This window comes from Stegostoma tigrinum, chromosome 10, assembly GCF_030684315.1.
Source record: "Stegostoma tigrinum isolate sSteTig4 chromosome 10, sSteTig4.hap1, whole genome shotgun sequence".
Taxonomy (NCBI): domain Eukaryota; kingdom Metazoa; phylum Chordata; class Chondrichthyes; order Orectolobiformes; family Stegostomatidae; genus Stegostoma; species Stegostoma tigrinum.
In genome coordinates this window covers 83,722,929-83,750,575 of record NC_081363.1, presented here as the reverse complement: position 1 = coordinate 83,750,575, position 27,647 = coordinate 83,722,929, and the positions used below count along the sequence as shown (strand labels likewise).

At 41.4% G+C, this 27,647-nt stretch overlaps 1 protein-coding gene across 1 annotated transcript in view; it reads left to right on the top strand.

Moving 5' to 3' along the window:
• The window catches only part of eif2ak4 (eukaryotic translation initiation factor 2 alpha kinase 4), a 108,659-nt gene that overhangs the window by 29,144 nt on the left and 51,868 nt on the right, over window positions 1-27,647 (top strand). The window contains exons 10-15 of the mRNA XM_059649471.1: window positions 1,183-1,298; window positions 8,603-8,763; window positions 11,468-11,868; window positions 18,659-18,731; window positions 24,604-24,645; window positions 27,513-27,611. Of these exons, the coding sequence (XP_059505454.1) occupies window positions 1,183-1,298; window positions 8,603-8,763; window positions 11,468-11,868; window positions 18,659-18,731; window positions 24,604-24,645; window positions 27,513-27,611 (892 nt within the window). The remainder of the gene's footprint in view (window positions 1-1,182; window positions 1,299-8,602; window positions 8,764-11,467; window positions 11,869-18,658; window positions 18,732-24,603; window positions 24,646-27,512; window positions 27,612-27,647) is intronic.

Genomic DNA, 27,647 nt, shown 5'->3' with positions numbered 1-27,647 from the left:
TTCCAGCATCTGCAGTTCTTTTTCAGTTTTCATCCCAGCAGGCAGTGTGCTTATTGATTAGATATGTGGTGAAAATGCCCAGTTTTACAGACCAATACCGTCGTGTGATCATGGTATTTTAAAACTGGCTTATGGATGGCTTAAAAAAAAGCTCTATTTGCTAAAACAACTGTGATATAAATCTGATATCTAGTCCCTTCACAAAGTAGATTGTGTTGTGCTAGCAAACCCAATCATTCTCGCTCACTCTGACTTTCTTTGGGAAACACTTAAACTCTCCTTGCTGCTTAGTCGGAGGTATGGCTGAGATGGTATCTCAGTACAGGGGGATTATTGATTGGGAATCCGTATCCTGATGTTGACCTGTTCTGTGTTACACACTAATCAGAATTCTAGCATATTAAAATGAGTGCTGCATCTTCATCTCTTTGAAGCTTCCATACAAATCTTCAGGAACGAAACCAACACTTGAAAAAAATTTAATCGCCTTTTCTTTCAAGTGCTTTATGTGGGAAATGTGTGTTTCTTTAACTGTTAATTCATATCAACAAATTGTTGCTGCTCATTGCAGTATCTACGACAGATGGCTTTCTTTATGCAGCCATTCAATTTGGATGAACAAATTGTATAATTCTATTAATGGGATTTCACAAGTTTGGTGAATATATGAAAGACTTTGTATGTTTACCAACACGATTCACTAAAAATTTAGTCGTGACTTTGAAACTTGAGGAAGTTCCAGCCTTTCTCTTTGGAAGCCTTGAGTATCTTGGGTGGCCTCCTAAAGGAAAAGACAGATGACTGTGGTTCGATGTCACTGTTTAAAAGCACTTCTCTGGATGGATGTGCCACGACTGTTTCCTGGTCCTTGAGCTTCACTCCTGATTTACTGTTGGGTATCTCTATCTCCTTGTTGTGACTGGAAGTCCTTTGGGTAGAATTCTTGATGCAATACTTTTTCCTCCCAGTCATGGCACAACTGAATGGGTACACAAGCACTGATTTGTTTCTTTAAGCTCCTCTTACTGCAGCCCCCAACTGCGCTGTTGAGAATAGTAAGTTAGTTCAAAACATTGCTTCAAACTGAGTAAACTAATAAAGCTCTGGGCAGTTGTTGGTCATGGGATAGTTTACGACGCATATTTTGTCAGATGATGTTTCTAATATTGACATTTGTTGTAGATGTGTGTGTTTGGAGGATAAAGCACGTTGGAGTCCCCAGCAGCTACTTGAACATTCCTTTGTGAAGCCTCAACTGGTACCTACACCATCGACCTGCAACGAAGACAGTCGAGAAGGTGAGACGTCTGCCACCAGTAATCTACATTTATAATGGGTGAAGGAAAACTTTTAGAATGTCAGCAACGTCAGTAGCCATTAAAGGCTTTCAGCTCTTCCAAGTTCCCTGATCCAGTACATCAGCTCTCCCGTAAAGGCATTTAATTTTTATGAATAACTTTTATTGATTATCTTGTTAAGTTGATTATTGTAACATTTTGAGCATTGTCCTACTATCTTCCTTACTGATGACTAATTAGTTCAATCCTATGTTTTACATATGGAGTTAGAGATGTGCGGTGCAGAAACAGACCCTTCTGTCCAACATTTCCATGTTGACCAGATGTCCGAGATAAATCTACTCCCATTTGCCAGCATTTGGCTCATATCCCTCTAAACTATTCCTGTTCATGTACCCATGCAGATGTCTTTTAAATGTTGTAATTGCACCAGTCTCCACCACTTCCTCCAGCAGCTCGTTCCATACATGCACTACCCTCTGCATGAAAAAGTTGCCCCTTCAGTCCAATTTAAATCTTACCCCTCTCACCTTAAACCTATGCCCTCTAGATTTTTGACTGTCCGATCCATGTCCCTTGTGATTTTATAAACCTCTATAACGTCACCCCTTGGCCTCCAATGCTCCAGGGAAAATAGCCCCAGCCTATTCAGCCTGCCACTATAGCTCAAACCCTCCAACCCTGGCAACATCATTGTAAGTCTCTTCTCAACCCTTCCTATCTTTACAATGTGCTTCCTGTAGCAGGAATATACTAGAATTGCACACAGCATTCCAAAAGTGGCCTAAGCAGTGTCCTGTACAGCCACAACGTGATCTCCTCACTCCTATACTTAGTACACTGACCAATAAGGGAAGCATTCCAAACACCACCCTTACCGTCCTATCTGCCTGGGACTCTACTTTGAAGGGACTGTGAACCTACACTCCGAAGTCTCTGTTCAGCAACACTTCCCAGGACCTTACCATTAAGTGTATAAGTCCTGGCCTGATTTGCCTTTCCCAAATGCATCACCTCACACTTATCTAAACTAAATTCCATCTGCCTCAGCCTGTCAGTTCATCTGATGAAGATCTAGTTGTACTCTGGGTTGACCTTCTTGGCTGTCCATTACACCACCAATTTTGGTGTCATCTGCAAACTTACTAACCATACCTCCTATGTTCACATCCAAATCATTTATATAAATGACAAAAAAGCAGTGGAACCTGCTCTGATCCTTATGGCACACTGCCAGTCACAGACCTCCAGACTGAAGAGCAAACCACCACCACCCTCTGTCTTCTACCTTCCAGCCAGTTCTTTATCCATAAAGCTAGTTCTCAGTCTATACCTTGTGATCTAACCTTGTTAACCAGTCTGCCATGAGGAACCTCGTTGAATGCTTCAATGAAATCCATATAGATCATATCTGCTGCTCTGCCCTCATCAATCCTGTTAGTTATTTTTCCAAAAAACTCAATCAAGTTAGTGAGGCATGATTTCCCAGCACCACCACCTCTGTAATAAGGACATTTTTCAAGATGTCGCTATTTAATTCTCCATGTTCTATGTCTTCGTATCCTTCTCCACAGTAAACACAGATGTAAAATATTCATCTAGCATCTTTCCCCATCTGCGGTTCCACACGTAGGGGGCCTGGCTGATCTTTAAGGGGCCTTATTCTCTCCCTAGTTGGCCTTTTATCCTTAATGTATTTGTAAAATCCCTATGGATTCTCCTTAACTCTATTTGCCAAAGCTATCTCATGTCATCTTATTGTCCTCCTGATTTCCCTCAAGTATACTCCTACTGCCTTTAAACACTTATAGGGTTTCACTCAATCTCTGGTGTCTATACCTGACATATACTTCCTTCTTTTTCTTGACCAAAACCTCAATTTCTCGAGGCATCCAGCTTTCCCTACACCTACCAGTATTGCCCCTCACCCTAACAGAAATATACTGTCTGTGGACTCTAATTATCTCATTTTTTAATATCTTCCCTGTGTACAGTCATGTGTTTTCCCTCATCGAAAAAGGGAAATCTAAATCTCTTGTTCCCCTTTTCTATCCTTTCTGTAGCATCCTAACCATGAAACATTTAGCTGCCAGTCCTGTCCATCCCTGAGCTGTTTCTGTAATTGCTATGATATCCAGTCCCATGTTTCCAACCATGCCGTGAAGTCATCTGCCTTACTTGTTAGTCTTCTTGAATTGAAATAAATGCAGCATAATTTATCACTCCTACCTCATTCTCTGCTTTATTTCTGCCTGCCCTGACTGTTTGACTTGCTTCTTTTCCCAATTGTACCAGTCTCAAACTGATCCCTTTCCTCACTATTTCCCTGTGTGCCCTCCCCCCAACTTACTAGTTTAAATCCTCCCGAGCAGCTCTCACAAATCTCCCTGCAAGTGTATTAGTTCCCTTCCAATTTGGATCCAATCTCTTTCTTATACAGGCCATTTCTACGCCAGAATAGATTCCCAAGATCCAAACATGTGAATAGTTCTCCCCTGCACCAGCTCCTGAGCGATGCATTCATCTGCTGTATCCTGCTACTTTCACTAGCTTGTGGCACTGGGAGTAATCCAGATATTACCACCCTCGAGGACTTCCTTTTTAAATCCTGTCTAATTTCCAATATTCTGTCCTCCAGAATCTCATCTTTTTCTCCTATATCATTAGTTACAATGTGTACAACGACCTCCTGCTAATCCCTCTCCCTGTTGAGAATATTCTGCACCCTCTCTGAGATATCTTTGATCCTGGCATCAGGGAGGCAATGCACCATTCTGATGTCGTTGGCCACAGAAACATCAGTCTGTGCCTCTGACCAGACAGTCCCCTATCATAATCAATTTTTTGGAACCTCATGTACTCCTTGTTACATTTGAGCCAGTCTCTGTACCGGAAACCTGGCTACCAGTGCTACGTTCCCTGGAGAGTCCATCACCCCCTACATTTTCCAAAGCATCACACTTGTTTGAGATGGTGATTGCCACAGGAGACTCCTGCACTACCTGTCTGCTTCTCCTGCCTTGCCTGGAGGAAACTCATCTACTTGACTCTGTCTGTTTTTTCCTCCCTTCCTACAACTGCCATCCAACACAGCCCCAGCTCCTGTAAGTTGCCTGTAACTGCCACCACAACCAGTCCATGCCATCTGATAGGATTTGCAGCCAGACACAATTCCTGCAGACAATCATGAGTAACATGGAAACAATCCCTAAACTCCCACATCTGACAGGAAGAGCACATCACTCTCCTAAAGGCCACCTTTGCACCTTAACAACCTACAGCTCCAGAAAAAAGCACATTCTTACTGCTCTAAAATCATTGCTCCAGGTGAAGTTACTACCTATGTTTTATATTTTCTAAGTTTATTCAAGAGAGCGATCTCAATTACACATATCATCAAAAAAAATCCACTCTACTCACTATTATAGCTTTACAAAATAAACTTTAAGGTTCCACTTTAAAAAAACCTACTTAGCTGCTCCCCTGCTGTGAGCTCTCCCACACAGATTTCTTCAAGGTTAGCTGAGATCTTTGTTTCTTAGACAAACTCCAATGTCCAGAGACAGTTGAAAATCAAACAGCCAAACAGTCAGCTCTGCAGATTCACTGCCTTTTTTTGTAGCATTACGTGATTCATTCTTCATTTCTAACGTTGGCATTTTCTACCACTTGGGATTTTAGAGGTTCACATTTTAGGTTTTATGCCCCATTTCCTAAATACTGTATGAGGAACTACAAGGAGCATTCTGTGTTCCTATCTTCTGATTATTCAGGTTTTTCAAGTGCATCCCAATCAGCATTTGATTTTAGCACAGTTAGTAAATTGGGGGTGTTCCCTGAATAGTGCTGCCTCTATTTTGTTTCTGCGTGGTTACTCTCATTCACATTCTCTGACAATCCCTCTCCCGGCCCCCCTCTTACATGGCCAACATGTGGACATATGAATTAGGCCCAGGAGTAGGCCATTCATCCCAACCTCCTTTCTCTGTCATTTAATAAGATCCTGGCTGATAGGACTATAACCAAATTCCAGCCTCTCCCAGTAACATTTCAAACCGGTGCTCAACAAGAGTCTGTCAACCTGTGCCTTGACAATATTCCATCATCTTTTCAAGAGCAGAGTTTCAAAGACTCGTGACCCTTTGAAGGAAAAAATGTTGACTTGATCTCTGTTTTTAATGGGTGACGCCTGATTATTAAACAGTTACTCCTAGTTCTATGCACTCCCTTAAAAGAAGTATTTTCCACATTTACCCTGTCAGGACTACGCGGGATTTTATATATTTTAATCTGTTTGCCTCTTGTTCTTCAAAGCTCCGGTAGTTTCAAGCCTAGCCTGCCTATCCTTTTTCTCACACGACAGCCCAGCTGTTCCAGATGTTAGTCTGATAAATCCTTCCCTGAACAGCTTCCAACACATATACATCCTGCTTTAATAAGGAAAACCAAACCTGTGCACAGTACTCCACTATAGTTTTCCGAGTACCCTGTATAACTGAAACATAACTTCTTAGACTCACAGGCGGTCATGTCAGTGCTGTTTAACATAAATTTGACTAAACTAATCCCATTTTCCAGTTTTTGGCCCATGGCATTGGAAGCTATAGCCACAAAATTGAAGTGTAAATATTGCTTAAATGTTACAAGAATTTCTGACCTAACTACCCTTTCAGTTCTGCACTCCCTCTGGAACGCCCTCTGGACAAAAAGATTTTGCCTCAACTCTCTTCTTGGTATTCTACATCTTAAATTAAACCCAGGCTCCCTGTAACTGACCCTCCTATTAATAGAAATGGATTATGCCCCTTATTATTTTACACAACTCTGTCAGGCTTGTCTTAACCTTCGCTGTTACAAGAAAAATAGCTCCCATCCTATCTCTGTGTTATTTTCGTCTGATATTTTTTCAGTCCACTGTCCTAATGTCTATATCTGCATTTGCTTTTTTTCATTGTGAAGACCATGCACAGACTAATTTGAAGATTGTGTTCCTATCTTCCAGGTCCATGCACTCACAGATTAATGAGGCCTAATGGGGCCTGCCATTGGCAAGTTATTCTCTGTTCTACCTGCCAATACTTTCCTGTTACGTTCTCTCTCGGACCTTTTAATACTCCCCTTGGGATTCTGTCATATGAAACTAGAAACTTTTTTTTTCTTAATCCTAACCTCTGTCCCTTCACATCCATAGCTTTCAGGTTTGATCGTACCCTTTCCCTTTACAGGAGTATACTTGTTCAATCCTCTTGCTATTACCTCCATGAGTGCCTACCACAGATACTTGTAGTTTTAACTACAAGCAGCTGCTCCCATTCCACTTGGGCCAAATTATAACTTGTCTTAGTAACATAGCCTTCCCCAATTTAGAACTTTTATTTCCACCTCATCCTTCTCCTTTTCCATTAACTATCCTAAATCTAACTAAGCTACAGTCAGTATTTCCAAAATGCTTCACTGTTGTTGAGTACTCTTCCATCTGCCTCAGTTTCTCCACACTAGCTGAGAAAATTCAAAAATCTTGTTCCCTTTCTGCCCTAGATACTAGAACTATCCCAGTTGTTACTTGAACATTTGAAATCCCCTACTATTACTACTATATTATTCATACGTTTCTCTGAAATGTGATTACATATTGAGTCTTCTAGCTCTGATTGTTTGGCAGCCTGTAATACATACCCAAAAGCATGTTTGCCTTTTTTGTGGCTCTTACTTCTACCCAAATGGCCTCACGTGATGGTCCTTTCAAGACATCACCCCTTGAGAGAGATAGCAACAACTGCAGATGCTGGATTCAGAGTCAACACAATGTGGAGCTGGGTAACACAGCAGGTCAGGCAGCATCAGAGAAGCAGGAGGGTCGACATTTTGGGGCAGGCCCCTTCATCAGGTCCTGTTGAAGGATTCTGACCCAGAACGTTGACTCTCCTACTCCTCTGATGCTGTAAGACATCATCCCTCCTCACTGCTATCCTTTGATTAATAATGCAGCACTCTCATCCTAATCCCCTCTCTCCTCCCTGCGTGTGTATTCTGTTTCCCTTGTGATAAATGATAACATTCTATTAACATTCTGAAGTACTGCTTAGTAACCTTTTGCAATTCATGCTTGAGGGAACCCAAAATGCTTTGCATCTGAGCCCTGCTCTAACCATTCAGGTAATATACTTTTGTATACTACTAGTTCAAATCTCACATTTTCCAAATAGTAGTCTCCTTTTTATTCGCTTCTGAGAAGTGGGTGTATTGGCTGGCCTGCATTTATTGCTTGTCCCTAGTTGCCTTTGAACTGCGATAAAACTCAACACCTTGTTATCTCAGATTATCCAGCATAGTCAGTTTCTACTTTCTCTGCCTTTGAACTGAGTTGCTTGCTCGGACATTTCAGAGGCTAGTTGAGAGTCAACCATATTGCTGCCTGTTTGGAGTTACATGTAGACCAGACAGGGGGAGGTGACAGATTTCCTTCCCTGAAGGGCGTTAGTGAGCCAGATAGAGTTTTCTGACAATCAGCAATGCGTTTTATTATTATCTGTAGATTTGCAATTCTAGATTTCTTTTCAATTTAATTCAAATTCCACCATCTGCCGTGGTGGGATCCAAACCCGGGTCCCCAGAACAGTAGCTCTGTTTCTGAGTTTAGTGATAATATATTTATTACACCTTTTCCAACACTCTTGACGTCAATCTCTTTTTGTCACACCCTTGTGTCCTCTTCACAACTTACTTTCCTGCCCATCTTTGTGTTGTTAGCAAAAATTTGGCAATACTGCTGTCTGTCTCTTCATCTAAATCATTTCCCTAAATTTTAAACAGTTGAAATCCTATTCCTGATCCCTGCGACTGCTTGAGGTTAGGAATAGCAGTACAAACTGGTGAATTGGAAAGTTTGTGTGGGAAGGTTAGAGTGGAGTGGTGATGAGCAGAATATGAAGTGAATAGTTGCACTCAGCAGCAAAAGGATGAGCAGAAGAGGTGATATTGGGCGAGTCATTGTGGCAAGCCATGTTTAAAGAGCTAATAAGTTATTAAGAGTTAGGAAGATGATTTTTTTTTTCTGGGCCACTTAGTTTCGGGGAGGACAATAGGTTTTTAATATCAAAATTACAGGTTACCTGGTTAGCATTACCCATCTTTATTCCAGGTTTCCTTATAGAAAATATATTTTTCTTTAGCAGATTATTGTTTGGGATTGCTAAATGAGAGGTAGCTGTAACTGTACAATGAACTGTATAAAATTCCACCTTTTTTTTCATCCCCATTTGCTATGTATCCCATACTAATGTGGCTTGTTTTCCTGTCACCAGATTCAGCAGGAGGAACGGATTGTGCAGAAACTGTTATCCCGAATAGCCAGCTCCTCACTGCATCTCTTTACACAGACACCCAGAAGCAGCTGTCGCGTTATTACAATGAGTTTGAGGAGCTACAGCTTCTGGGGGAAGGTGCCTTTGGGGCTGTCATCAAGGTAACTATAAACTGGTGTAGAAAAATCCTGAACCGTCCCCTGCATAATTCCTTGGAATACTCTTGCCTAATGTGCAGATTCATAACATAATTAATGTTTAAAAGTCAACTAAAACACTGGTTTAACGGGTGTCTCACCACGGTGCCCTGTTTCAAAAATGAAGTTTGCACAAGGGCCAACTGGTTTTACTATACTGTATGTCTGTTCGCTTATCAGATTTACTCTAATAGAATTATTGATGGACCTAAGTCATTAATTAGTTTCACACAGATATAAAGTTTGACTCCCACCAGTTCTATTGGCACAACATAGAATTACATAGAATGTTTGGAACAAAGTGGGCTTTTTGACCCAATTGTGTGAAACCTGTGTTTTAATTTTAACTCTGATGCTGCCTGACCTGCCATGTTACCCCAGCTCCACAGTGTTGACTCTGAATCCAGCATCTGCAGTTGTTGCGCGCTCTCTCTCTCTCTCTCTCTCTCTCTCTCTCTCCCCCTCCCTCCCTCTCTCTCCCTCCCTCCCTCTCTCCTCCCATCATATTTGTCTAACCATATTGTTCCGTTTGTGTTTCTAGTTTTTCCACTAATTTTTTCATATTCTACGATTGTGCCAGACCATTTCACAGACAGTGACTTTTAAAAATCTAATGGCTGTTGTTAGATGGGCAGAGATTACAGAGAATTTGTGGATAACTGTCCGAAATGTCTAGTTAATAGTTAATTTGGCAATGTTGGTTGTGGAATAAATAGAAATTCATGCTACAAAGGAGACTTTTCAGCTCATCATGTTTATACTAGTTCTTTGAAGGAAGTGTCCGCCTTGATACACTCGCTTGATCTCCCCATAATACTGCAAATTTTGAATAATCTTGGCCTTGGCACAAAGTTCTCCTGCACTTAAATCAGTGTTGGGAATTGACAAGATCTCTGTTTAATGTTGTAGGAAAAGGTATCTCAATAGTGCACTTCTTTTGATGTGCAGTGAAGTAATGGTATAAATGGTGTACTCAGGCCTTGGATTGGGGCTTGAATGTATTCAGAAGCAAGAGTGCTACCATTGAGCTAAATTTATACACACTGATGTGCATTCATATAGTACCTTTTAAAGTGGAAAACCTTTCCCAAAGAAAAATAAATTAGTGGAGGAATTAAGGAAGTGCCTGGCATACATTCGAGTGACGCCTCAGTTGGTGCCTTCAGGATGAAAACTTGGATACAAGTGGATGGAGAAAAACTGCCAGCATTAAAATTATCACAGTTTTGTGTAACTGATTTATTAAAATGGCAGTAGGCACTGACCAACTCTTTTCACCCCTCCTCTATGTTTGTATTTCCCTTTTGTGTCCAGTAGAAGTCACTGTAAAATATATCTCCTTTCCTCTAATTATATGCTTCTCTTCAATTTGAAACAGTTTTTTTTCTTTCCATTCTTCCCCATTATCTGTATAAACATGAAAAGATGGGGTGAGCCTTGTTATTTTCAATCAATTGTCAAAGGTAGACTTGGAGAATATCTTCACTCCATCACTAAATCTTAGATGGAATAAAGCATTGTCAACAACTCCAAATTCAGCAGTACCACAGTATGACTGAATGTCTTTTTATAAAACAAATTGTTTTCATCTCATTGCTTGGACATGTTAGGACATCTGCATTTTCTTGGGAGACCGGGTGTCGTTGGTCGTGTCATTGGACCAGTAATCCAGAGGCCCAGACTACTACTCAGCGGTCATGGGTTCAAATCCCACCATGGCAGTTGGTAAAATTTCAGATCGGTTACTGGAATCGAATGCTAGTCTCTGCACGGTGCCAAGAAGCTAGCACTGATTCTTGTAAATACCCCCTGGTTCAATAATATCCTTTAGAGGAGGGAATTTGCCATCCTTACTAGGCCTGGTGACCTGAAGTTGTGATTCCATACCCATAACAATGTGGTGGAATCTCGGTCAATTAGGCATGGGCATTTAATCCGCCTGCATCCTGTGAAAGAATAAACTAAAAATAAGACAAAAATAGAGATTGCTGATAAAGCTCAACAGGTCTGGCAGCATCTGTGCAGAAAAATCAGAATTAATGTTTCGGGTACTGTTCTGAGAAAGGGTTGTTGGACCCGAAATGTTAACTCTGCTTTCTCTCCACAGATGCTGCCAGACCTGTTGAGCTTTACCAGCAATCTCTATTTTTGTTTCTGATTTACAACATCCACAGTTCTTTCGGTTTTAATGAGAAAAAAACACTTCATTATCAGCAGGACTTAACCCTGGACCATGTGGCCCAGAGGTATGGCCACTACCACGACAGCTTAATCGTTGTTTATTGTATGTACGATTGAAACCCCAATGAATGTCTTCCATCTATAAATAATTAAGTATAATTGATATACAGATATCAAATCTTTTTAGAATATACAGAGGAAGAATTGCTGTTTTCTAATGGAGGAAGGTGGACCCAGGAACATATTAATCCTTTATTTTGTTATACTATTTGACACGAACCACAATGTCCCTGAAGATTAGTGATGGTTCATAAATTGTTGCAAATGTTAATTTAATGCTAAATTCTGTGGACTCGATAAATTGTATTCTTTCCTATCGCCTGGATAGATCATTGCTTTGACCATTTTAGATGGTTGTCTTCCTCAATGTCATGCATTCTTATGCCCTTAAACAGTTAGTTAAATTCAACCCTGTGCTTGATTTCAGGTAAAGAATAAATTAGATGGCTGCTGTTATGCAGTTAAATGCATCCTGGTGAATCCTTCCAGTAAACATTTCCGCAGAATAAAAGGTGAAGTGACACTGCTATCACGTCTGAACCATGAAAACATTGTAAGGTACTACAACGCCTGGATCGAGAAATATGAAATCCAACCCGCCGCAAACCCATCCCCAGAAGACTTGCCAGAGACTCCACCCCAATGCGAGGTGGATTATCAAAACAAGCTGATGATCTCAGATGACGTTGAAAAGAATGCCCCACCCCCTGTCACAACCAGTTCCGTGGAGTGGAGCACATCGTGTGAAAGATCATCGAGTGTCAAATGCACGGAGAGGGAGTTGAGTGATGAGGATGATGAAGAGGATGTATTTTGTGCATCATTTTTGTAAGTATGAACCAGAATTCAGTATTAGGTAATATTGGGCGGCACGGTGGCTCAGTGGTTAGCACTGCAGCCTCACAGCGCCAGGGACCCGGGTTCGATTCCAGCCTCGGGCGACTGTGTGGAGTTTGCACATTCTCCCCGCGTGTGCGTGGGTTTCCTCCGGGTTCTCCGGTTTCCTCCCAGAGTCCAAAGATGTGCAGGCTGGGTGGATGGGCCATGCTAAATTACCCATAGTGCTCAGGGGTGTGTGGGTTATAGGGGGATAGGTCTGGGTGGGATGCTTCAAGGGGTGGTGTGGACTTGTTGGGCCAAAGGGCCTGTTTTCACACTGTGGGAAATCTAATCTAAGCTAATTTTAGGATCTGCGTGGCTTTTTTGGTTTCTTTCCTCTCTTGAAGGTGTTGATTGATGCTGCGTTTGGATACACAGATAACTGCAGCTCTTCATTATTTCACCCAAATGAACTGGGATAATGAGTGCTGAGGACCATTTAGCTGAAACATTACAGCTGGGGCTAATGCTATCTTTGCCTACAATCCACGTGCATACTGCCCTATAGGAGTCACTGACTATAGAGATGGGTGATTCGGGAACAAGGAAAAATGTCATATAGTAGGAACTGGTGATGCTGGAGAATCTGAGATAACAAGGTGTAGAGCTGGATGAACACAGCAGACCGAGCAGTCTCAGAGGAGCAGGAAAGCTGACGTTTCGGGTCTGGAGAAAGGTTCAGGCCCAAAACGTCAGCTTTCCTGCTCCTCTGATGCTGCTTTTGCTGCAGTGTTCAACCAGCTCTACACCTTGTTTTCAAGGAAGAAAGGTCATGCTGTCAATTAATTATCTCAAGCATCAGCTTTACTCAGAATAACATCACAGTAAATATTGGGACATGTGATCAAAAACTTGAGTTGGATTTTCAGGAACATTTTAAAGACAAGGTGGAAAGGTGAGGGAGAGAATCCCAGAGCTTTGACATAGGCACTTGACTGCCAATATAGGGCCAAAGAAAGTGAGGATGCACAAGAGGGAAGAATGGGAGAAAAAATAGTGTTCAGGGTGGGTTGTAGGACTGGACGAGGTTAGAAATGTGGGCATGAATGAGATCCTGAAAGGATTTAAAAATAAGAATGTGCTCCAGCTCATTGAGGATGGAAGAGTGCAAGACTGACTGGAAGACCACTAGTTGGCCTGAACAAAGAGATAAAATGGACTGAGATAGACTGGGTTATTGTTAAGGAAAGTAAAATCTCCATATCAAGTAGGTGATAGTATGCATTGCCTCCCTTTCATTTAACAAGGAACAACAGATAACTTACTTAAGCTCATAGAACACAGGCAGATCAGCAGTAATGAAAGTGACGGATTACCCCAAGTGTCTGCTTGCTGAAGTTATGATGTTTACAAATGAAGTGCATTGGTTGCTCCTTCTGCTTGGACTGCTCTTTCCTTTTGGGCATTGTCTTGGATGGTACACTGAAGCAAAGTGGGATGATACTGAAAGTCTAGCATTAGGCCTGACCTTTCAGTGCTCCTGGCTGAGTTTAGAAAGGGATTGAACTTGGCATCTGTCTAGTTTTTTGCAAATGTGAGTAATGCAGAGTATACAAAGAGGCTGCAAAGAGGTACAGATAGATGAAATTACCGAACAACATGGTGGCAGATGGAGCACAATGTGATGTTATGCCTGAGATGGGAGGTGTGCTTTGTCTTTCTTCAGTCCCATTGCTACACAGATCACAACATAAATTTAAGTATTTTGTGCCATTTCTGATGTAGCCAATCTTATGCCTTCTCTGTATTAGACTTAAGATTTAAAAAATCTATCAACTAGGTTTCATTAAAAAGCAGAAAAATATTAATTTATTATAAAACAGAACTTCCTTAATGAAGATCAAAACAAGCCGACATACTGTTAGAAAAATGAAAATTTCAATGTTGACCCCCTAGGTTTTCCAACATGCATGCTCATACCTAATAAAAGAAAACAAAATCAGATTTCTTTCTATAATGATTCACTATTTTAAAAGAACAACATTTAGACCCCACCCCAAAGATTTAAGAACATAATTTAGACCAGCACAGCCCAGACTACTTTTGAATATGACCCCAATTTAACTCTTAACTTAATCTGACCCCAAACACCAGTGAAACCAACCCAGACGAAGAACAACATTTTAACCTATAAAGGTAAAGTCACCATAATCCAACTAGACCGTGGGGCTGCTCTCTGTCATTAGAGAGAGACAACTAATGTTGGTTTAAACTGAGGGTCCCATGCCTAAGGCAAGGGGAAAGTTTGAGAAGGAGAGTCCTTCATGGTAACCTCAGCCAGCGTGGGAATTGAACCCTCCCTGTTGGTATCACTCTGCATCACAAACCAGCAATTCAGCTGGCTAAGATAACTGACCCCTTATATTCATAGATTGTATTATTATTAAAGTTTGCATATTTTTACATGAGGCCTGGAGCTGAGTGGCCCTTGCAGAACCCATGCTGAGTATCAATGAGTAAGTAATAAAGCAGAAATTGCTGGAGTAATTCAAAATTCCTGCAATATTTCTGGGAAGAAAGCAGAGCTAACGTTTTGAGTCCGGTGACTCTTCATCAGCAATCTGAGTTTCTCCAGCATTTTTTTTTTGTTTCAGATGTCCAGCATTTGCCGTTCTTTATTTTAGTAAATTATTCTTGAATAGGTGCTATTTTGATTATACTGCTGATGACCCCCGTCATCACTTTACTGATGATTGAGAATACCTGATGAGGTGGTCATTGGCTGGATTGGATTTATATTAGATCAGTATGTAATAAAAATTATGGAGATCCCAGATTCATGATGTTTGGGTTGCTAAATTCATTTCTGCCTCCATCATTTCCTGTTCTGAGAAATATCTCAGGGAAATCTGTGGCATACTTATGCAGACCTATAACTATTTCACAGCGTAACTAGAAGTAGTGTTGGAGCTACTCAAAGTTTCCAAAGCTGGAAATTTACTATTTAATTCTCATGAGGAGAACAATATGATAAGACAAGATATTAATTTGATTTTATTTCATGCAATCCCATTTTACACACCTCACAATTGGGAACCACTGACCTAAGTTTACTTTTCACTGTTGTGCTGAGAGAGTACTGCACTGTTGGGTGTCCTGACCTTCATGCGAGATATCAAACAGAGTCTGTTTTCTCAGATGCATGTGAAAGATCCCATGGCACCATTTGTAGAACAGTAGAGGTGCTTTCCATGATGTCTTGTGCATCATTTATTCATCAACTAAACCTAAGCTGATTCAGCAATTATTTACAATGTACTTAAAATTTCAGATGGAAAGTCCTTCTCTGCACACGTGCTATAAGATGTACTAGGATTTTCTAGCATCTTTTGTTCTTTATCACATTTTTAGCATCTGCAGTACTTTGCTTTAGTCTCGGTTGTTTTTTCCCTTGCTGTTTTGGAGAGCTGGAAGTGGTCATATTGACAACAATGAAACCCGATATTACAACAGTACATCAAAACTACTTCATTGACTGTGAAGTGCTTTAGGTGGCTTGGGGATTTTATGCGGAAAAGATGTCATCTTTAGCTGCGCATAATGCCTCTGAGTTGGGCAAGGAGAAATGATTTGTTAAGGTTCCTACTCCTGATCAGGCTGGATCATATTGCATGAGGGTAAGCTCGCTCTTAACAGTGATGCCTTTGATTGAATAACTCTCAACATTTTTTCATCTTGAGAAATCTGCTTGACACGCCGCCTGCTTACTTAAACATTCACTTGCTCCAATTCTGGAACACAGGCATTGCAGTATGAGTCCTACCTAAGTGTTGTGGGTATACCTACACCAGTAAACTCCAACAATGCAAGAAAATGGCTCACCACCACCTTCCTGAGGACAGTTAGAAAATGGCAATAAGTGCTAATGCTCGGAACTCATGAGTTAATTTTGTTTAAGAAATGCATGTGTAGAACATTATTCTTATGTAAGTAACAGACTGTGTCAGTTGGAGAGTATAGGGAGAAAGCTAAAATAAAGGAACCTAACATAAAGGATATCTGCAAGTCTCTTCAAATTAGCATAAAGTACTTATTTAATTAAAAGTCGGTGATTTTTCATGCTTTAACAATCTTATCTCAATCTAGCGTTCTATTCTTCTGTTTTTCTCTTTCTCTCTCTCTCTTAGCTAATAGTGAACTCTGCAAACGCAGTCAAACCATTCTTTCTCCCTGTAAGTTCAAGCATGTTGCCTGAGAAGAATGAAGAGTTTGAAAACTCTTCAAGCGTATATGTCAAAAAATTTATTGCAGTAATTTTTTAACAAACGATTTTCATAAGTGAAATGGAGGTGGGCGGTAACTGCATTCTTCGGTTTTATAAATTGGAAGGAAATTCAATTTGGGCATCTGTGAAGCAGGGCCTTGCTTGTCGTCTTTTTAGCCTTCTTCTGCTGGGTGTCCCTGTGTCAGCATTGAGCGGTTCGGGTAGGTTGCACTAAGCTCTGTGGTAGGTTTGGCCTGTCTGTAATAAGGATGTGCTGACAGATTTCCCCATGAGTCTGCAAAACAATTTGCTGTCAGTGTGACTGGATAGCCTCCCTGCGAGAAGCTATGGGAGGTCTAGTGTGAATTTGGAGAGTTATGACTTCCTGTCACAGAGGCCTGTCGCTTCATGTAAAGCAAGGTAATTAACCTTGGGACTGTACAGTGTGAAGCTGGATGAACACAGCAGGCCAAACAGCATCAAAGGAGCAGGCCTTCATTGTTTGAGTGTACCGATATTAAGGAGAGCTCATCATGCTGTTAAATAAACATTACCTCGGACAGACAGGAAGGAAACTAGCCATTAGAATACATGACGCGAATTAGCAGTAAAAAGACATGATGAACTCTCCTTAGTATTGGTACACTCAGACAATGAAGGCCATCAGTTTAACTGGGACAAGGTAACCAAAGTAGCCCAAGCCAAACAGAAACACATACACGGGAATTCCTAGAGGCATGGTTCCCCACCCATAATGCAATCAACAAACATATAGAATTGGACCCTATATTTAAAGCCATACAGATCAAAACTGTAAATGACACTACTCACCATAACAGCGACAGGACAGTATAAATTCCAAGCAGAGTAGAATAACATCGCTTCATCAGAGACTCCACCTCGCATGGTGACGAAATGTCTGAATGAGAACAAGCCACCTCAGTGAGCAAGTCAGCAGACTCACCCACATCCCGAGCTATGGATCTTTGTTAAAACTTATTTCTTTTTGTTAAGCAGTTCAAAGCAAAGGTGGGAACATGAAATTCCATCCAGTGCATTGACTTGATGGGTATGTGCACCCAGCAGGTATAGTACGCTGTTCTGGGGGAATGTCGTTGAATGCACGCAGTGTGGTTAACAGCAGCCAAAGGGACACTGAGATATTGCAAGTCCTGCAAGTCTGCACTGTCATTCAATAAGATCATGACTGATCTGTTTATGATTTGAATTTCACATTCCCACTCACCCCTTGATTTCCCCTGCCAACAGGAATCTGTTGATCCACTGTTTTCTGGAGCAGTATTTTCTAAAATCTCATTAACCGATAATAGAAAAATAATTGTCATTATCTCTGGCCTGTTAGCTCAGTTGACTGGATGGCTGGTTTGCAAATACAAAGTGATGCCAAGAGTGTGGGTTCAATTTCCACGTTGGCTGAAGTTGCTATGAAGGATTTGCCTTCTTAACCTGTCCCCTCACCTGAGGCATGGTGACCTTAAGGTTAAACCACCACCTGTTGGCACTCTGTAATGGGAGAGCATCCCTCTGATCTGGTAAGACTGTGTTGACTCTACCTTTACCTCTGTCTTCTTCACAGCACACTTTCCACTTCTCTTGGTGTCATCCATGAATTTAGCTACCCATCAGTGGAGGGCTTGCATTGGCATTTTCTATTATTAATGTGGTCATAGAAATTTTATATATGATAGAAATATAAAATACAGATGTGTTTGTGTGACTGTTAAATGTTTTTCCTAATTCATTTCTTGCCCTTTAACTGACTAACCTTCCTAAAAGCTCTGTTCCATTTGGACTGCATTGGTTCAAGACATTGGCTCAATATCACATTTTTCGTGCAAGTTTCAATCGGCTGAATGCTGTCCTGTCTAGTGACACCTAAGTCTTATGTGAGAATTTTTTAAAAAACCTGAAATGGAGTTGGTCTTGAAATCCCTGTGCGCAATGTAATTTCAACAGGAGACACTGAATAGAGACCCAAGTTAGTTATGGCCAACCCCATCTTATGCCAGCCCAGCAAAGATCACTGAGCACTGAGGCTGCCTACAACACTTCAGTGTCTCTCTGGCTGCTATTAAACACTGTATGCATAATACCACCACAAACAGCAACCACCCCCCCCCCCCCCCCCCCCCCCCCCCCCCACCACCACACCACCACTACCACCGTCCACACCAGTATCGGCTGGGTGCATGTGCTCATCAAGTCAATACAGCAGATAGAATTCCATGTTCTCAACTTTGCTTTGAACTACTTAAGAAGTAAGGCTGTAATCAAAGAATTACAATGAAGGGAAACTGCTTGATGTAGCATCGTGATTCCTGCACTACACGTACATGGAAATTTTGACATTGCAATTGTTAAGCTGCATTGAAGATATTGCTGTGATTAAACCCATGAAAATTATGTTGATGGGGAAGGAGACAGTTGGTCGATTTTAAGCTGTCATTTCAGCCTCTTAATTGTTAAGGCTAACACTGCATGGAATTTTACATCAAATATACTTCGTTTCTACAGACCAGTTGACATTGATTCAGACAGTGACATTGTCTTTGAGGATGGCGACAGAAGCAACAGCAACAATCCTGTGGTGAGTAGTCTGTATTTTACTTGTGAATATTATGCATTTAGACAGCTTGGCTCAATTTGGAAGACTCTGAGTACAAAGGTTATGGATTGCAGCCATTGCACTGCTTTGATTCTGTTGTTCAGCTTTTAATTTATTCTCTGGAATTCTGTGTGGATTATGATATTAATAGACATTGTTCAGGAGCAGCACTGAATCTGATTTCATGAAGGAACTAGATTAATAGTGTTTTGAGATCCTGAAACTTCCTGTTTTCCTGGCTGTCCATTGATATTTGGCTTTATTTACACGGTTGCGCTAAGCACCTTTTTCCATAGTTATTGCTTTGATGTTATCAGTCATGCACAAGTTAGGAATGGAGATTCAATCCTACAATTGGTTCAATGTCTCTGTGACCTGGTTTGAATGCCTGGACAGAGCAGCAGAAAGTCATTGCGTTCTGTTTATTGGTAGTTATGAGGAAACAGAGCAGGCATAAATGAGTCATTTTTTTGGAGCAAGCTGTAACGAGTGATGTGCCAAAGGGATCAGTGCTGGGGCCTCAGCTTTTTACTGTTTACATGAATGACTTGGATGAATAGACTGAAGGTAGGGTTGCTAAATTAGCTGATGATTAAAAGATAGATAGGAAATTAAGTTCCGAAGTGGACAAAGCATTGCTAGGGGATATTGCTAGGTTGAATGAGTTGGCACAGATCAGGCTATTGGAATAAATTGTGAGAAAATGTGAACTTTGGCAGGAGGAACAAAAGCAGAGCTCTAAGATGTAAAGGGGTTTGGGTGCCAGAGCACATATATTGTGGAAAGTGAGTATGCTAGTACAGCAAGTAATTATGTAAACTATTAGGGAAATTGAATACAAATGTAGGAAGGTAATGCTTCAGTTCTACAGGTCATTAATGAGACTGTATCTGGAGTGCCGTGCACAATATTTGTTACCTTACTTCTAGTTGAGAGCAATTCAGAGAAGATTTATGAGACTAATACCTGGAATGACTTCTGAGGAAAAGTTAGGTAAGTTAGAGGTGCCGGAGAAGTGGAGGATAGCTAATGCTGTGCCTTTCTTTAGTTATGGAAGGCTATTAGCAGAAGCTGGGAAATATAAACTGGCGAGTCTGACATCAGTGGTAGGTAAGTTGGTGGAGGGGATTTACATGTATGTGGAGAGACAAGTATTGGTAAGGGATAGTCAGCATGGCTTTGTATGTGAGAAACTGCATCTCTCAAACTTGATTTGAGTTTTTCGATGAAATAACCAAAACATTTGTGGGCAGAGAGGTAGACATTGTCTACATGGACTTTTACTTAAACCTTTGATGAGGTTTGACATGGCTGACTGATTATTAAACTTAGATCTTATGGCATTCATGGAGAGCTTGCCAATTGGGTACAAAATTGGCTTGATGATAAGAGACACAGGTTAGTGGTGGAGGAGTTTGTTTGGAATGGAGCCTTGTGACCAGCAGTGTTCTGTGGGGGCCGCTGCTGGGTACGCTGTTATTTGTCTTTGATATAAATGATTTGGATGAGAATTTAGGAGGCTTATCATAGAAATATATCATAGAATCCCTACAATGTGGAAGTGGGCCATTTGGCTCATCAAGTCCACACTGACCCACCAAAGAGCATCCCACCCAGACCCACCCTGTCCCTACAACCCTGCATTCCCCATGGCTAATCCACCCATCCTGTGCATCGCCGGACACTATGGGCAATTTAGCATGATCAATCCACCTAACCTGCACATCTTTGGACTGTTGGAGGAAACTGGAGCATTCAGAGGAAACCCGCACGGACACGGGGAGAGTGGTAAAGTCTACACAGGCACTTGTCTGAGACATGGTTCATAAGTTTGTGGATGACATCAAAATTGCTAGTATAGTCAACAGTGAAGAATGTTGTCTGGGATTACAAAGGGATCTTGATTAATTGGGCCAATGGGCTGAGGCGTGTCACATGGAGTTTAATTTGGGTAAATGCGAGATATTGCATTCTGGTAAAACGAACAAGAGCAGGACTTATACAATTAATGGTAGGGGCTTGGGTAGTGTTGTTGAACAGACAGACCTAGGGGTCCAAGTATATAGTTCTTTGAAAGTTGCATTGCAGGTAGACAGGGTGGTTAAGAAGGCATTTAGCACACCTTCCTTTATTGCTCAGACATTGGAGTGTAGGAGTTCGAAAGTCAAATTAAGGTTGTTGAGGACATTGCTGAAGCTACTTTTGGAGTACTGTGTGCAGTTCTGGTCACCCAACTATAGGAGGATATCATTAAATTGGAGAGGGTTTCTGAAAAGATTTACCTGGATGTTGCTAGGACTGGTGGGTTTGAGTTATAAGGAGAAGCTGGATAGGCTGAGACTTTTTTCGCTGGAGTGTTGGAGGTTGAGAGGTGATTTATAAAATCATAAGGGGCATAGATCAGGTGAGTAGCCAAGGCTTTTTCCCCTAGGGTGGGGGAGTTCAAAACTAGGGAGCATATTTCTAAGATGAGAGGCGAAAGATTTAAAAGGGATCCGAGGGGCAATGTTTTCACATAGAGGGTGTTTCATATCTGGAAAGAACTACCTGAGGAAGTGGTAGATGCAGGTACAGTTATGACATTTAAAAGATCTTTGGACGGGTAAATGAATAGCAGAGGTTTGGAGGGATATAAACCAAATGCAGCCAAGTGGGACTTGTTTATTTTGGAACACTTGATTGGCAAGTGTTTCTGTGCTGTATGTTTATGACTCTATTTAGAAGAGTAAGAAGCATCTTGATTGAATCTTTGGTGGAATTCTTTGTCTACCATGCAAGTAATGTCCTCAATGGCGAACCTGTGGATGTGGTGTATCTGGATTTCCAGAAGGCATTTGACAAGGTGCTGTACCAAAGGCTGCTACATAAGATAGAGTTGCATGGTATTACAAGTAATGTATTGGCATGGATAGAGGATTGGTTGACTAGTAGAAAGCAAAGAGTAAGGGTAAATGGGTTTAGATTAGAAACAAATACCTTCGATTAGATTAGATTTCTTACAGTGTGGAAACAGGTCCTTCGGCCCAACAAGTCCACACTGCCCCTTGAAGCATGCCAACCAGACCCATCCCCCTATAATCCACACATCCCTGAACACTATGGGCAATTTAGCATGGCCAATCCACCCTAGCCTGCACATCTTTGAGCTGTGGGAGGAAACCGGAGCACCCGGAGGAAACCCACACAGACACGGGGAGAATGTGCAAACTCCACACAGACAGTTGCCCGAGGCGGGAATCGAACCCGGGTCCCTGGCGCTGTGAGGCTGCAGTGCTAACCACTGAGCCACCGTGCAGTCAGTGACTAGTGGTGTGCCTCAGGGATCAGTGTTGGGACTGCAATTGTTTACAATTTACATAGATGATTTGGAGTTGGGGACTAAGTGTGGTGTGTCAAAATTTGCAGATGACACTAAGATGAGTAGTAGAGCAAAGTGTGCAGAAGACACTGAAAGTCTAGAGGGATTTGGATAGTGTAAGTGAGTGGGCAAAGGTCTGGCAGATGGAGTATAATGTTGATTAATGTGAGGTCATCCATTTTGGTAGGAGTAGCAGAAGAATGGACTATATTTTAAATGGTTTAAAAATTGCAGCATGCTGCTGTACAGAGGGACCTGGGTGTCCTTATGCAAGAATTGCCAGAAGTAAGACTGCAGGTGCAGCAGGTAATTAAAAAGGCAAATGGAATTTTGTCTGTCATTGCTCAAGGGATGGAGTTTAAGAACAGGGAGGCTCTGCTGCATCTGTAAAGGATCCTGATGAGGCCACACCTGGAGTGCTGTGTGCAGTTTTGATCTCCTTACTTGAGAAGGGATATATTAGCACTAGAGGGGATGCAGAGGAGTTTCACTCGATTGATTCCAGAGTTGAGGGGGTTGGATTATGAGGAGAGACTGAGTAGACTAGGATTATACTCATTGGAATTCAGAAGAATGAGGGGAGATCTTATGGAAACATGTAAGATTATGATGGGACTAGATAAGGTGGAGGCAGGGATGTTGTTTCCACTAGCAGGTAAAACTAGGACTAGGGGGACTAACCCACCTAACCTGTACATACCTGGACACTATGGGCAGTTTAGCATGGCCAATCCACCTACCCTGCATATCTTTGGATTGTGGGAGGAAACCGGAGCACCCGAGGAAACCCACACAGACGGTCACCTGAGGGTGAATTGAACCCGGGTCCCTGGTGCTGAGAGGCAGCAGTGCTAACCACTGAGCCACCATGAAGCCTTTGAATGTTCTTAAGGCAGAGGTAGATAAAGTTGTGAAAGGTCATTTGGGGGTAGCTGGGAATATGGTGTAGCAGATCATTCACAATCTAACTGTATGGCAGAGAACACGTCAGAGGCCAGGCCTGCTCCTGCCCATAAGTCATATGCTTGCACGTGTGTAAGTTGCCAGTGTAAATTGATGGAAGAAGTTTGAGATCCGTGGCCCTCTGTTTCCATCATGCTGTAGAAATCTGTCATAGTTAGCTTTGAATGGGAACACAACATCATTCTGAAAATTCTTCTGGCTCATATAAATCATAGCATTTGACTCATGTGACATCTGGTACTGAAATTGTGAAAGATGTGAGAGTTTCAATCACTTGTTTTACTGTATGAATCTCCTGCCCAAAACAAAAAACATTGAAGCTTAGAATAATGTGAACCGTTTATATTCTCTCACCTGAGGAAAGATAAACTGGCATTGAGGCAGTCCAAAGAAGGTTCACTTGATTGATGACTGGTACGGAAGGATTTTCTTATGAGGCAAGGGCCTGTACTTATTGGAGTTCAGAAGAATGAGAGAAAACCTTTTATTGAAACACATCAGATTCTTAGGGAGGTTGACAAAACAGATGTGGAGAGGTTGTTTCCTCTTGTAGGGAATCTCGGACCAGGGGGCATAATCTCAGAACAAGGAGTTGCCACTTTAAGACAGAGAGGAGGAGGGTTGAGAATCTGTGGAATTCTTTACCACAGATGGCTGTTGAGGCTGTGTCATTAAGTATATTCGGGGCTGAGATGGACAATTTTTTAATTGGTAAGGGAATCAAGTTACATCAGGAAAGGTAGGGGAAGTGAAATTGAGGATTATCAGATGATCCATGATTTCGTTGAATAGCAGAGTAGATTTGATGGGTCAAATGGATTACTTCTGCTTGTATATCTTATGATCTAAAACTGAACAGTTGATAAAATTACAGTATTCTGTTTTAGATTTTTGAATGATTAGGGGGTTGGCAGCAACTGTTGTTAAAATCAGAATCCAGAGTAAATCATTGATTTGCAGGGGAAACGTTTGACAGACCAAGTGAGTTGATATTAGTTGACTTCAGCCTTGCTGAAGCAGAGCAAAACTAAGGCAGCCTTTCATTTGTATTTACAGTTTAGAGTCCTCTATTTTTTTGTTGATCGAGCCTGTGACTGAACTTACCCAGGATGGCCTGCACAGTTGAATGGCTTCTTGTACTCTTTTTTTATTTGTTTGTGTGAAAAGAATTTCTACTTTCATGTGGGCTTCTGGCATGCTTGAGACCATATTCCAGTGTCTGATGACCCCTTCAAGCATGAATGGTGGACATAGAAAAAATATTTATGCAAGATTTATTTTGAGTCGCAGGGACTTATTTTGAGAATGTCTGTGGTTATGGAGCAGGTCCAACACCTGTATCCCTAAGGTTGACATGTTATCATGGCTTATTATCTGTTGGCATTTGGATGTAGGTTAAGTACAATTCAAACCAACATAAGCTCCGGCATAGCCACTTTTATTTATAATATAGAATTGTTTATTATGGTCCAGGGTATACTTTTAGTGCCCATTTGGGCACTATCTTATAATGATGCTGTCTCTCTCCTTTAGGACATTCGATGCCCTCTTGACTTCTCATCCTTTTCTGAGCTGGTATGTTAATGCAGTAAGTCGTGTGAGGTTTGAATGTTAGTACTGATTGAGGCATAAATCTGCTTTTAAATTCAATGCAGTCTACATGATGCTGCAGTGATGTATGACTGTGTCCCAAGTTGCCAGATCTCTTTGAAAAGCAGAAAAAAAAATTCATGAAATTCTGATCCAGAGGCATCCTGGAGGTAGGTTGTATGTGTGTGTCTATATTTAAGGAGAGTCATCAGGTTAACATTTAAATTCCAAAAAAACCAAGTGATTTGGGGTTGTGTAAGAGGTTCAAATGTTAAAAATAAATCAAAATAGGAATGCAATCCACCCAATTTTAATAGTGATGGAATGAATGACTAACTAATTAACCCACTGATTGGTCTTTGAACTACTATGAAGCTGCATGCTTCTGTATGAAGTGATTCTAACTTTTAAATCATTTTGACTGCATTGGAAAATTGCAACTTATGGAGTGAATCCACAAGGAAGATATCCTTACTCCTTTGGTCTCTCTCATTCACTTCTCAATACCTACTGTTTCAGGCTTTGTCCTTTATGGACCTAGTTTCCCTACTTGAGAGATCTCCAGGCTGTCAAGCAGACAGCCTGTCGGGAGATCTCCAGGACTTCACTGCAGGAGTTCCTCAGTGTAGCTATTTTTAATCAGCCTTCTCAGAGATATAATGATTCACATCTGGAGCTGATAAGACATTAGCCTTGGCCGTCTAGAAGAACAAGGGTCGCAGGTGCATGGGAACACCACCACCTGCAGATTTCATCCAAGCCGTTCACCATCCTGACTTGGAAATATATTGCCATTACTCCAGTGTTGGTCAAAATCCATCACTCCCTTTCTAATGGCAGTGTGGGTCTACCTACAGCACATGTCTGCAGCAGTTCAAGACGACAGCTCACCACCATCTTCCTAAGCGCAACTAGGGACAGGCAATAAATTCTGGCACAGCCTGTGACACCCACATCCCGTGAATGAATTTTTTAAAAAAGCCCATTAAACAACTCATGCAGTTAAGTTCTGCAGGGTATTCAGAAAATTGGTCTTGAGGACATCTTGACCACACAACAGTTCCCATGGCCAGAACCTACCACAAGTGGGGGAAGAAACAAGCCCTGAATCATGCACTGCTGAAGAAGACCATTCAACCGCATGGATCTGTGCTGGCTCTTTGGAGGAGCTACACAGTTAGTCTGACTCACATGCCCTTAGTCCTCCAATTATTTTCTTTTCAAATATAAATATTCCAGTTCCCTTATGAAAGAGCTATTGGAACTGATTTCATCATCCTTTTGGACAGTGCACTGCAGATCGTAAAAACAGTATACCTCATTTAACTCTGAGACCTTCTGTCAATTGTCTTTGTTTCTATGTGATCTACACAGAAACATAGAAGAGAGGAGCAGAAGTAGGCTATTCAGCCCCTCAAGCCTGCTGTGCAAATCTTTATGATAGCAGCTGACCATTGAGCTCAATGCCCTCATCATGCCCTTTTCCCATGTCCCTTGATCCCTTCAGTCAAAAGAACTGTTTCCCTCCTTGAAAATATCATGTTTTGGCCTCAATTACTTCCTGTGCTTGTGGATTCCACAGCTCATCATTATGAATGAAGCAATTTCTTCTCATTTCATTCCTAAAAGGTTTATTCCCTTATGCTTAAACTATATCCCCCTGGCTCTGGACTTCGCCACCATTAGGAACAACCTTCCTGCATCTAACCTGTCAAGTCCGGTTGGAATTTTATAGGTTTCTATAAGTTTCCTCCTCATTCTTCCGAACGCAAGTGAATTCAATCCTTACCAACTCCATCTCACATGATACATCAGTCCTGCCACCCCAGGAGTCAATTTGGTAAAGCTTCACTGCAATCCCTCTGTAATCAGTTCCTCCCTGTCTGCTCTGTTAAATCCCTTAGAATTCTGAACACATCTGTTGAATATTTCCATAAACTCCTCTGCTCTAAAGGGTAGGGTGCCTATGGAGGGGGTGGGGTGATTGCAAGAGGAGAGGATGGTTGGGATGGGTGAGAGAAGAGGACCTTGGGAGTTGGGTTGGGACAAAGATGTATTATTTGGTACGTATTATTATTCCTCTCCCAGGATGACATAGCAAGCAGACTCAACTGAGATTAGTAAGACCAAGATTTCAGAGGCTTGACTGTTTGCTATTCTTCTTATAGTGGAGACATACTCTTAGAATTAAAAACAAAATCCTGTGGGGTTTTCCCAAAGCTGTGGGCTTCGTTGGTAATGCCAGTATGTAAAGTCTGGTCACTATTAATAAATTTGTAATGTCTTTCCTGGTCTGTACAACCATGATGACCTGTTTTGAACCACAGGGTGATTTTTTGGATTTTCTCTAGGTTTTTCAGGAAAAATACTGAAAATATATTGCAACATCCCCTCTTTCCGTAAATTGTTTAGTTAGTAAAGGGTTTGAGCAATTTAGCCACATGAAGCAACATCACATTTGGTGATCAAGAGACCTCAAACTGGAGTAGCTGTTGAGTGAAAGCCTGTGCCAGGAGACTACCAGCTTAAGCCCTGCTGTCTTGTCCACCAGACTGGAGTTACTTGCTAATGCTGAACAATCTTAAGCTTGTATATGAGAAATAGAGAGAGTTGGCACCTAGGAAACTATACAGATGCATGAGCCACCATTTTTGACAGATGATATAACTGGCAAAAAAAATCCAACATTAACCTGTTTATTGCCCGACCCTTGGTGAGCATATATCTTCTCCACATTCTCATATCAGCTTGAGTGTAACTTGTGTTTTAGCTCGCACTACTTTATTTTCACCATAATAATATATTTTATTTTGTGATTATGGTATATTCTGTGATTATTTTTTAATCTACAGGACAGAGAAGCTACAAATACAAAGAATCTGGAGGATGGCAAAATGGAGAAGGCAGAGATTGCAATGGTACCTCAGACAGTACACTATCTGTATATTCAGGTAATACCACTACTCCAGATTGCAGAGTATTTATAA